Source organism: Alosa sapidissima, chromosome 5 (genome assembly GCF_018492685.1).
Source record: "Alosa sapidissima isolate fAloSap1 chromosome 5, fAloSap1.pri, whole genome shotgun sequence".
In the NCBI taxonomy this organism is placed as follows: domain Eukaryota; kingdom Metazoa; phylum Chordata; class Actinopteri; order Clupeiformes; family Clupeidae; genus Alosa; species Alosa sapidissima.
In genome coordinates, this window is record NC_055961.1 from 20,749,994 (window position 1) to 20,762,493 (window position 12,500).

Sequence of the window (12,500 nt, forward strand, 5' to 3'; positions counted from 1 at the left end):
AGCATGTGCTCCCCCCCTCTACATAAAAATCATCTGAGATTATCCCACTGAAGAGAGCTGCTTGAGTAGGTCCATATACAGTAAGTAAATGTCTGACTTGTAGGCGTAAATGGCAGACACAGCTATGGTGCTACATACTATGGACTGCAATCTCGACTCTCCAGGCTGTTTGAGCAATTTTCCCAAACAACAGTGGGTGTCACAGTCCTAAGACGAGGTTGAACTGTTGCAGTTGGCTCTGTACTTCCAAATGAACCTGTGGTTTGGGTGCTGAGCCCAGTGAGTCAGAAAGGCTGAGGCCTCGACAGCATTTGGTCAGAGAGGAGAGTTGGACATCTGCAAACATATTGGATTACCTCCACTGCTCTCGAATGGACTCCGTGAGAGAGAGAGAGAGAGAGAGAGAGAGAGAGCGCCCATCTGAATAAAGGCGTAAACAGCAGTGTTTATCAGATGAACCTGCCAAAGCCCATCAACCACAAAAACATATGAGCTGACATTTCCGACTCAAACATAGCTAAAAATAATAAGCAGCACATTCATCTCCATCTAATGTGCTTTCCATTTTCTCTGTATTTTCCTCTCTCTCTCTCTCTCTCTCTCTCTATCTCTCTCTGGATACTGGTCTTTTTGTTGTTGCCATCCAAGATGAATCACAAAATTGGCAAGAACAGATAGAGAGAGACTAGTGCCTAAATAAGATGTGCACTCATGAGGGGCCGCACAGAACACACACACACACACACACATGACCACTCGGCACACCCGAGAACACATACGCAGAGGGGATCTGATGTGAGTCGTGCCTCTTGTCTGGCATGCCTCATTAATCGTGTGTGTGTGATTAACCCAGACGACTAATTGGCGGTGTGCTTTCATTGGCTGAGTGATCCTTTCTAAACCAAGGGGGTAATGAGCTTTGCGGTGGTCGTGGCGCAGGTATCAAAGCTGCAAATCTGCGGAAGCGTTTTGTCTTGAACGTGAGTGATGCTATCGGATTAATGAGAATCCGTGCATGTCTTTGTTCTCGCGGCCATTTTTTCTTTTTTGGTTTCACGGCTCTGCTATGATATGTGCGCATCCTAAGAATGACTCGGCAAAGTCAAAAGGACACGTGCGTGGCACACGCATGCACGCACGTCTGCCTTCATCATACTCTTACCACTGTTGTTCCCTTGTTAGCTGACATTTCCAAACAAACAGGCTCAGTGTGATAACAAACCCAATTAGTTTAATAAAGTGCAAGTGCTTTATCTGATGAAATTAGCAGTGTGAGTTCAGGTCTCCAGAGAATTCATAAGAATTCACAACACACTCTCTCACAGTCACACACACACACACACACACACACACACACACACAAGGCTGCTGCTCTTACTTCTCCCTGTCATGCTCTAAGTGCGATGTCATCCTGTGTCTCTCTCTCTCTCTTCAACAAGCTTTGACATGACTGAAGATACAATATGGCCAAAGCATTAATATATGTAAGTAATAATATACATAGTTATAGTAATAATAATTCTGAGAAAATATACACACACAGATATGATAATAGTACATGAAAGAACAATCTCTCTCTCACTCACTCACTCTCTCCCTCCCCTCACTTCCTCACTAATCCATGTTTGTCAATACAGCTTTAACAAAACCTTACTATTACCCTCCTGATGCACCTTACTGGGAGATATACTGCATGCTACCTTGGCATTCTGACATCATATCATAGTATTACAATGACTTACAATGTTATTTCACAATAGACAAATACATTTAGGCACAATATGTGCTGAATGGGAAGAGTAGAACTGATAGCTTGATGAAAAACCCATTTGGAAGGCTGTCTTTGTGGTTGTGAGGGAGCAGGAGATACTGAGACGTGTCCCTGTCTCTGGGACACTATAAATGGGAGTGACAGCATCCATCTCGCCCTGCTGTCGGAGCCAAAGTCAGGACATCCTCACAGTGTCAGGCCGTCAGAAGAGCTGAGTGAACAAAATGTCTTTTTGGGCTCACACACACACACGCACACACAGGCACAGACACACACACACACACACACACACACACACACACAGACTCACACACACACACACACACACACAGGCACAGACACAGACACAGACACAGACACACACACACACACACACACACACACACACACACACACACACACACACACACACACTCACACACAATTGCAAACTGAAGAGTATAGGGAGGGCATTCTTTTCTCTGGTCACATGTGAATTTACTGGGATATTGACAGGAACTTTTTGGCAGTTCTGAGTCACTGGAGGGATTTTGGCCTGGTCCCAGCAACTTAAACCCAAATCAGATGAGCAAATTAAGACGCAGTCCAGACCTCCGAGAACTCCCCCTAAGGCTTTAAGGGTTACCCCCTCTGACCTCTCAGTCCCATCCGCATCTAAACAAATGAGCTAAGCACAAACACTATCCTCAGGAGCCGGCCTGTTAGCTGGTTTTCGTCAGAACCTGTCTGACTGCGAGGGGCCCTGAGCCTGGGAAAGACTCCAGTGGAGGCGATCCATAAATTTGATTAATTAGGTGCGGGCCACACAGTAAATCTCCTGAACTTCATCTAACAGCATCAGATCCGATCCATATGGGACAGGGAACTCAACAAAATAGACAGAGAAGGGAATAGACTTTGAAAAGAGTGCAGATGTGATGAGACAAGCAAGCAAGAAAGAATATTCAATCTAGCAGCTAAAGGGTTTAACCCAATTTTTCTATGTAGTCTACAAAAAAATATGTACTTTCCGTGGGCTGAAAACCTTGGTTTACTGGAGACAATTAAACAAAATGAAAATTTTCACTATGGCTGGTGGACGTCCTCGAAAATCTGGGTGACCTTCAGAGGGCTAAGCGAACGCGGAGCAGAACAGAATGAGACCCAATGCCAATCATGCTAATCCTTTGCCACAGCCAATGCCATACAGAAACACATTTACCAAATCAACTCTGTCAGCTTTCAGGATAAATCAATAACAGGAGACCTTTTGGCCTGATTGGAGTCGCCGTCCAGTCTCCATGTTGAGAATTGTTATGCATCCATCTATTTTACCTCTGCGACCTCACCACGGCAACCATCTTAAAGGTAATTACTAAGCAGCAGAAACCTCCATTTGACCATATGCTGGTAACACAAAACTTGATGAAGACCTTGTAGGTCAGGTGGTTGGGTCGCACTAATAAACGAGTCCACACATTCAGTCCTCAGACGACTATTTTTCTTTCTTTTTTCCCTCCATCAGGTGCCCGTGGGGAATCTACGAGGCCGCGCCATGCAGTACTGGCACAGCCCTGGCTGCGGGGCACGGGCGAGAGAGTGTGGTGCGGGCGGGAGAGAGCGGAGTGGCTCGTGCCGCCGGAGGGAAGGTAGCGTCTGCAGAGGGATGATAAATGGACCGGTCGCAGTGACTGACCCGCCGTTAATCCCCTCTCTCTGCCCACTTTAAAGGGAAAAAGACAAAATGCTGTCGTTCCACTGACCCCCATCCTTCTCCCCGACGAGTCGCTCCGTCTCGCTTGCCCTTTCATTCTTCTCTCATCCCGCTCTATCCATTGCCACGAGGTTGACACGTCCCTTTCTCTCCCTCTTTTTTATTTCCTCATGTTCCTTTCATTCGGTGGAGTCACTGGCCTATCATTCTTTTACCTCTCACACTGCTTTTTTTATCCACACTCTTTGTTGTCCATTTTTTCCTGGCTACCAACTGCTCTCTCTCTCCTCCCCTCCCCTCTCCTCTCTATCCTCCCTTCCATTCTTTCCTCCATCAGCGCGGCTGATCTCTCTGTTCTGGGTGAGCGGCTACAGTCTCACGCATGGCTGTGCTTGCCACTCAAGGCGAGCGCTGGCTGCCGTTGCTCGCGCTAAAGTGGACATGGCAGCCTTCGCCGCTCGCACACGCTGAGACCACAGGCAGGCAGGCGTTGCCACGCAGGCCACGTCAAAGCAGCTGCCGCCACCGGCCGGCTCTCTCTCTCATTCCTCTCTCTCTCTCATTCCTCTCTCTCACTATGTCTCTCTCTCTCATCCCTTTCTCTCACTATGTCTCTCTCTCTCATTCCTCTCTCTCACTATGTCTCTCTCTCTCTCATCCCTCTCTCTCTCATCCCTTTCTCTCTCATCCCTTTCTCTCACTATGTCGCTCTCTTTCATCCCTCTCTTGCTCTATCTTTCTCTCATCTCTCTCTATATCTCTGTCTCTCTCTCACTCTGTATCTTACTCATCCCTCTCTCTCTCTATCTGTCTCTATCTCTCACTCTCTGTCTCTCTGTCTCTTACTCATCCCTCTCTCTCATCTCTCTCTTTCTCTGAAGAGAGCTTACTCACTCACTCACTCACTCGCCCGCTTGCTCGTTTGTGTGCGAGTCGGCTGTTCTCACTCCGAGTCATGGGAGGCAGATAATTGGCTGTGTGTGAGCGGGATCGGAGCTGTCACTTCGGCTGAGCGTGGCGGCACGCTGACTGGCTCTGAACAGCAGCCACAGCCCGAGCCTTCGGCCGCACGACGCACCACACCACCGCCGCACTGGGAGCGTGCGCCCTGACAGATTCTGCCAGATTAAATACACCACCGCACACGTGTGTAAAAAATCTTTACGCTTGTCAAAGTCCCTTCAGTGGTCATGTCATTTTTGCAATTAAGTCCCACGAAGGCAACCACTGGTGCCGCCTGTTGTGATTGAACTATTTACTGAGGAAAGGGGGCTGCATCGAAAATGTGCTTATTTACATTTAAAAGCTAAAACGCAGATAACCAAAGATGGAATAGATTACATTTTTGTACACCGATGATACTATTTCTAAAAATGGAATAAAAAACAGAACAGGCCACTGTCAACTGTTTTATCGGAATTATATGCATACGTGGGTGATGATGATGTGTAGGAACAAGATGAACATATAGTCAGACAGCCGTTCCATATGCTCCTGCGCCTGAACTGACCCGTGTCTGACTGAGTAAATCATAGTTTCCACCAACTCAATGGCTAGAATAGCTAGAACTTATCTGCCTTTCTGACTGAACCTCAGTATGCTAAAAATAATTGATATTGTGGTCGACATGGAATGTAATTACTGTTGTTATCTTATCCTCCGACACACTGGTTCAGGTCTGATAATAATAGCTTTTGGTGCTTTCCTGAGAGCCCGTTTTCTGGTGTAAACCCTCCATGGAGCAGAGTGAAGGCTCGCCTCCTCAGAATCTCCAGCCAGACTGCCACAGACGAGCGGATCGATCGCAGCAGATGTGCAAGGATGGAACAAAAAGCAATTTTGAGATGGATTTCCACATGTTTCATTGGGAGTGTGTCTTAAAAGCACTCCCTCTCTCTCACTCACACATTGATCATGCAGTTAAACAGATGGTATCAGGTTGTTAAAAAGATGGTATCGGGGGTTTTAAAACCAATCTGCGCTCACTGCAGACATATCCAAGTGTGAAAATCTAGATTGGCCTCCTCCACTTTGCGGGCTGTTCATCGGAGCCAAGTGAGTCAAGTGAGGTTCTGGTTCTGGTAGCCAGGCTTGGAGGCACTAGGTCGGCTCGGCTGCTGCTGTTTCTGGGCTGTTGCCGTGGCAGCATTCAGACGGCTCATTAGAGTTCTATCAATCACACAGACTGACTTCAGCTCTATTAAACCCATGATCAATCAGCTAATACCTCTAATTCATCACCTGTAATTACCCACTGTCATAAAGAACAAGCCCTCACACCACACACACACACACACACACACACACACACACACTCACATGTGCACATGCAATATGTGCTCTTTTGACCACTTTTGACCATCGTTACTTATAAGGTAATGTTGACGACAGAGGGTAAGTTGCTCTAGAGACAACTCAAACCAGTATGTTCTGTAATGTTCTATTGGTATGGCATACCCAACAGGTAAGTATGTCAATCACCTTAGCATGATAACCTGATCTGATCGCAGTTAAAGGAAGAGTGGAAACAAGCCTGATCCCACCAGGTGTCAGAACAGTCTCTCTATCTTTCTCTCTTTCTCCCTCAGTTCCTGTTGATTACATGTCCTGCACTGTGGTCCCCACATCTCCACCTCAGCCCTCCAGTCCCACCCGTAAAGTGCAAAGGTCACGCAGGGCGATCATGTTACCTCCACTAATGCAGTGTGTGACCAGGGAGTTATCCGTCACGGTGTCATGGCTTACCTTAGAGAAATGATTTAATAACATGTTCCCGTAATGAGCCCCGACCTGCGCCAGGAATCGGTCTCCCCTGGCAACAGTGCAGGACATGACGAGCAAGCCCTGATGCCATGCTGCCAAGCACGCTGACTGACTGACGGAGAGATCAATGCAAACCCAGCAGCCAATCAGATGCTTACAAAATAAATGAAAACAAAAATACACACACCATCAACGGATGTTTTTAAGAAAGCAAGACTGTTTCAGCATTGATGTAGGAAATGAATGCTCAGATGCTCAGCTTGCTTGGATGCTGAAAGGCTTAGGGCTTGGCTTAGGGCCAATCTCAATTCTCTATTTTACCCCTTCCCCCTTCCCCTTAGTTTTGCGCGTGCACGTGAGACGAACGGCTATCTCAATTCTCATTTCGATCGAGGGGTAGGGATAAGGGCAAGGGGTAGATACCCCTTAAAACCAAGCAAGATCGGGAGCTTACTTGAAGCTGAGGGCTAAGAGAAATACCCAACACACACCGCTCACACCAGTAAAACAAGCACACCGAGAGATTTATTGACATGAAATGTTGGCATTAATAAGGATTATAAAATTAAAATGGTAATTGTTTTATGTTGCATTCAATCTTGTGACCATATTGAAGGTCCTGTTCTTCATGAGGAAGTTTTCAAAAATCGCTGTTTTATGAATGTTAACAGCACATCATTATTTGCGCGAATGTCTCGCATTTGACATATTTCCACATTTCCATGTCTGATACCCCGCGAATTGGCAGATGACCATGTCAGAAATGTAAAGTCCAACAGCAGCTAACTATTTTACCACTCGTCTGCTATGAATGCTGCATAGGCCTACTGCTGCCGACTCCTCACATAGGCTATTACAGGCAGCGATTGCTTCTGATGTCAAGTAACGACCATTTGGATATTATTGTAAAATATCGAAGGAGTTGTGGGATGTTTACATAGCAAACTGCATGTTTATTTTGTCCCCCATCCCTGTTTCATTCACCCGGACCAGGAGGTAGGCTACGAACGAACATATAGGCACGTTCTGCTGTTGTTGAAATAATTCCTGAACGATTTTATTCCGAGCTGAAAATGCAATGATAGCCTATTTGACAGAAGACAGGTTGCAAGTGACAAAATATTAGCTTTCAGTGTGGTATGATCTCTGTAAATTACGTTAATTCAAGTGTTTCAATCATCCCGCTCTCCCTTATGGTTGGCTAGTGGTAGCCTATCTCATTTCCAAGGGGAATATTTTCACCCCTATGTCTTGCCACTCGGTTTCGAGGGACAACGGCTAGGGGTAAGATGAAGGGATAGGGGAAGGGGAAGGGGTAAAACAGAGAATTGAGATTGGCCCTTAATGTGGAAACACTAGACGATGTTCCACAGTACACTTCTTAAGTGAGGACGGGCAACCAGAGAACATTTCAGAATTGGTGACTCTTCACCATTTCTGGATGCTTTTCTAGACTGCAGACTTAGTTCTTCCTCTTCATCTTCCTCTTCCTCCCCATCTTCTGTTTTGCACCTGTGTCCGTCAGGATGCCGTCCCTCTCCAGTCCACGGACGCATGACCGCGCGTCCTTGCGGCCCTTAACTGGAGCTAACGAGCCGGAGCGGAAAAACAAACCTGCCGTCTGGTGGGCCCGCCCCCCTCCGTCTGTCTGTCAGGCTGAGTGACAGGTGCGCGGGGCCAGTGGCCGGAGGAGTGTGACAGTGACAGAGGAGCAGGTCCACATCTCTAATGGATTCTGAGCCTCATTTAGCTGTGAGAGCACCACTGTCATCCTTCATAATCCAACGCTTGCCCTGCGGCTTCAACCTAAAACCGCATCCCTCTCCCTCTCTCTCTGCTTCTTTCTCTCTTTCTCTCTCACACTCTTTCACACACTCTTTCCTTCTCTCTCCCTTTGCCTCTCCACTCTTTCTCTTTTCCTCTCTCTCTCTCTCTCTCTCTCTCTACCTCTCTGCTTTTCCCACGTCTCCACCCCACAGTTCAGTGCACTGTGCGGGGGTATGATTGGGGCAGTGACATTTATAAGTCATAAAAATGGTGCCGACAATAACGATAAAAAGCGCCCATCTGCAGTAGTGCGCCCACACCAGTGATGCCTCAGACAGGAGCAGATTAGCATAACCAACACCCCCCCCAGACCGACTCTCCTGCTCAGGGGTCCCATCCAGTGCACCTCTCTCTCTCTCTCTCTCACCCTACTGTATGTATCCTTCTCTCTTTCTCACTCTCTCTCTTTTTCATCGCGCACGACTCTCATAAATCTCCATTTAATGGCTGAATCAATAACACAAGTGGCCGGTGAGCGTTGAAGGCCACTTAATGAAAGCAAGGACGGACCGGTCCTCTCTCCTCTCCTCTCCTCTCCTCTGCTCTGCTCTCAGACACAGATGTTTCTGCCGTGGCCTGCTTTCCCACTGACCGCCACTGCTAGCCGAGGATCAAAGAGTGCGAGAGGGAACCTGTGCACCTGGAGATTAGAGTCTGCATTCAGCAAACACTGGGATCAAAGGACACACACACACACACACACACACACACACACACAGAAAAACAAGTACACACACATACTATACACATAGAAAAATGAAAAATGCACTCATGCGTACACACACACACACACTCAACAAACCCAATATCAGACACACAATACACAGAGAAAATGGTGAAAACAAGGCTGAAACTGAGGCTACTCAATTGAGAAACAGCAGCAGTGGTCTTATTATGGACCAAATACATGCAGAGACCACTTTCTAGACCGGGGCCTCACACTGAGTGTGTGTGTGTGTGTAGGACAAGCAGGCCAGCGAAGGTCTGTGTTGGTGACAGTGATTAAGTGCTACTCCACTGTCACGCTGGCTCGAGCTGTTATAATTAATAGCTGTAATGTTTTCAGTGCTGCAGGGAAGCTGAGGAGAGTATGAATATGATCAATATGAATACAGAGCCAAACAGAACATGTGCAAACCACATTTACTCTCTCTCTCTCTCTCTCTCACACACACACACACACACACACGCACACACACGCACACACACACACACACACACACACACACACACACACACACACACACACACACACACACATTCTCCCTCGCCACACACATTGACACACTTAAAATCCGATGTACTGTACCTTCACATACTGTACCTCTATCACAGTCTGTGGAATGCATCTGATCTAAAACCGTAGGAATCCAGGTGCCTATACGGGGAGGTGAACGTGCTACACGATTAGACTGACGACGTACGCACCTCTGGGGTTGTTGAGTGAGGCGTCTGTGGCTTTGGCGCCGTCTCCGCAGAAGTTCTGATGAAAGGGGGTGCACTGCTCGCCCGTGCCCGCCACCACCTCCACGTTGCGGGCCAGGTCCCGGGGCTCGGTGAGGGTGCGCAGCCGGTAGACCCGCCGGCTGCTGGTGTCCGACACGTACAGCACCTCACTCACCGGGTCCATCGCCAAGTAGTATTTATGAGCTGGACTGGTGCTGGAAACAGAGCGGGAGAAAGAGAGAGAGAGGGAGTGAGATAAATAGAGGGAGAAAGAGAGAGAGAGGGAGTGAGATAAATAGAGGGAGGAAGAGAGAGAGAGGGGGGGGGGGGGATAGACAGGTACGGTAGACACATTTCTGCATGTTTCTACATATCTGCATGTAGGCTGTAATGAATTTGTATCTCAGTTGTGTGTGTGTTTGTTTGTATTTGTGTGCATGTGTGTGTTTGTGTGTGGGTGGGTGTGTACATGTCTGTGTGTGTGGTGGGTGTGTACATGTCTCTGTGTGTGTGTGTGTGTGTATGTGTGTGTGTGTGTATGTGTGTGTGTGTGTGTGTGTGTGTGTGTGTGTGTGTGTGTGTGTGTGTGTGTGTACATGTGTGTGTGTGTGTGTGTGTGTGTGTGTGTGTGTGTGTGTGTGTGTGATGATGATGATTCTGTTTGGTTCCGAGAGCATATTTAGTGATGCACTAGCATGGAGCAACACACGTGGGTATGTGTGTCATTATGCATGCCACTTCATGTGCCCTGTGGGCCAAGCCTAAACATGCATCCCTGTAGGTATGTTAAAAGTTGTAATATCTTGAAATCCCCACGGCCTTGTTAGGCATTCTGAGGACTCATAATCCACCCTCCACCACACACACACACACACACACACACACACACATCTACCAGCTGCATAAACAGCGGTGTAGAGAGAGAGATTTCTGACAGGCTACAGTGTTTTGATGACAGCGCTCAAAGACCTCGTTTGAAACGGCGGCTGGCAAATTAGCAGTGCTGGGAGGCATCTCTCTGCTTCAGAGGCCAGGTCCACATCCGTGGATCAAACACACACACGGGTGTGCGCACAGACACACACACACACACACACACACACACACACACACACACACACACACACACACACACACACGCGCGCACACACACGTACATCTTTGAAGTCTTTTCATTTCAAGTACGTATGCATGATCTAATCCGTTAAGACGTTGTTTCGACGGCTATATTACATACAGCGCTCTGTGGGGAAGACAAGCGGAGGGAGAGAGGACAAAAAAGGAAAAAGAAAACAAATCAGCTTTTATGTGTGTGTGTGTGTGTGTGTGTGTGTGTGTGTGTGTGTGTGTGTGTGTATGAGTTGATGCATCACACAAGTCACTTTTCCTGCTCTATGGGAGCCAGGCTTGTTTTGGTGATGGCTCCAATCCTGCCTGTAATCAATATTTAGCTTCAGAGAGAGGAATATTTCGCTTCAGAGAGAGGAATAAGCTATTCTGCCTCTCTTCCTCTCCTCTGAGCCAGGAGACATCTCTCAGAGTGGGCTGGGCTGCCTGTGTGCATCAGATGCAGGAGCGGTGCTGGCTAGATGCTGGCTAGAGACTGGCTAGATGCTGGCTAGATGCTGGCTAGATGCTGGCTAGATGCTGGCTAGATGCTGGCTAGATGCTGGCTAGATGCTGGCTAGATGCTGGCTAGATGCTGGCTAGAGACTGACTGGATAATTGCAGTGTGAGGGGATTGGGGATGTGGGTGGGATCCTGAGATTTGGCCCATCAAAGAGATATCTATCCAACTCACAAATGCATGTGCACATAACCCTACACAAACACACACAAACACACACACACACACACACACACACACACAAAAAGTCTGGGGGGGATCCTGAGATCTGGTCTATCATTGGTCTGGTCTGACAACACCCTACCACACCATACACACACACACACACACACCTCTTCTTCCGTATCCAAACGCCAGGGGAGACCCAGGGCCCTGTACAGACACACACACACACACACACACACACACACACACACACACACACATATTACAGGGTGGCCTAGTCTCGTGTCTGATAAGAGGGCGAGCGGGCGAGCGAGCGCTCCCTCTTTCCATCTGCCCCCGTCTGTGAGCCGAGCTCCGCTAATCCGCACCGTCGTCAGATTCGGGTCAATACGCGTCCTTATCGACCAGCGCCCACACACACACCCCCTACACCCACACCCACACCCACCACCCCACCCCTCTTAATCCACTCCAAGACCTCACACCTGGCTGGAGACTCGTGTCTAGAGCGCAGCCGCAAAGATGAAGAAAAAAACGTGCGTAACCCACCATAATTCTCAAGACATACACGGTACATTATTGTACATGATGACTGGCACATTACAGGCCAATTACATCCATACGCTTGCACACATAAGGGATACTTATACATAATGAGATGTTTTGGTTTGATGCATACCTGTGCCTGATGTCCCGGTTCCTGGCAGCGACATGAAGAGAAAAGGGTAAACGGAGATTAGATTGTAATAGGCATGTAAAGGTCAAATGATTTCTGAATTGTCTAGTCAGCCTTGGCAACAGCCCTTAGCATGCATGCAACAATCAACACAGGACGATTAGAGGCAGAATGAGTAGAAATGAGCAGGATTTATTCCCTTTGGGACTTTCCTCTGAAAAAAACAAAGGTCAGTGCTTATCAATGTCACAGCAATGGTTCTGACAACCACTGTTTATGTCTGGATTGCATTAAGCCATTGCTTTGTTATGCACTCATATCATTTCAACCTCTAAATTGTCACTATTTTTGATGGATTGTGTGTGCAAGATAGTGCTTAAGAAGGATAAATTGGGTTGTCAAATCTATCAAACCACATTACATTTGAATCAGACAAACTGCTCTTTTCAAAGCAATATGTTATAATGTTGAACTAACTAATTTTGACAAAGCATTCAGGATATAAGATAGGAATAAATCAATAAAGTAGCTT

The 12,500-nt window shown here is 47.4% G+C and overlaps 1 protein-coding gene across 1 annotated transcript in view; it reads right to left on the reverse strand.

Annotated features, from left to right (window-relative positions):
* tenm1 (teneurin transmembrane protein 1) overlaps positions 1-12,500 on the reverse strand; it is a 173,947-nt gene that overhangs the window by 17,713 nt on the left and 143,734 nt on the right. Inside the window, exons 22-23 of the mRNA XM_042093027.1 lie at positions 11,972-11,992; positions 9,483-9,715 (exon numbers count right to left, since the gene is read on the reverse strand). Of these exons, the coding sequence (XP_041948961.1) occupies positions 9,483-9,715; positions 11,972-11,992 (254 nt within the window). The remainder of the gene's footprint in view (positions 1-9,482; positions 9,716-11,971; positions 11,993-12,500) is intronic.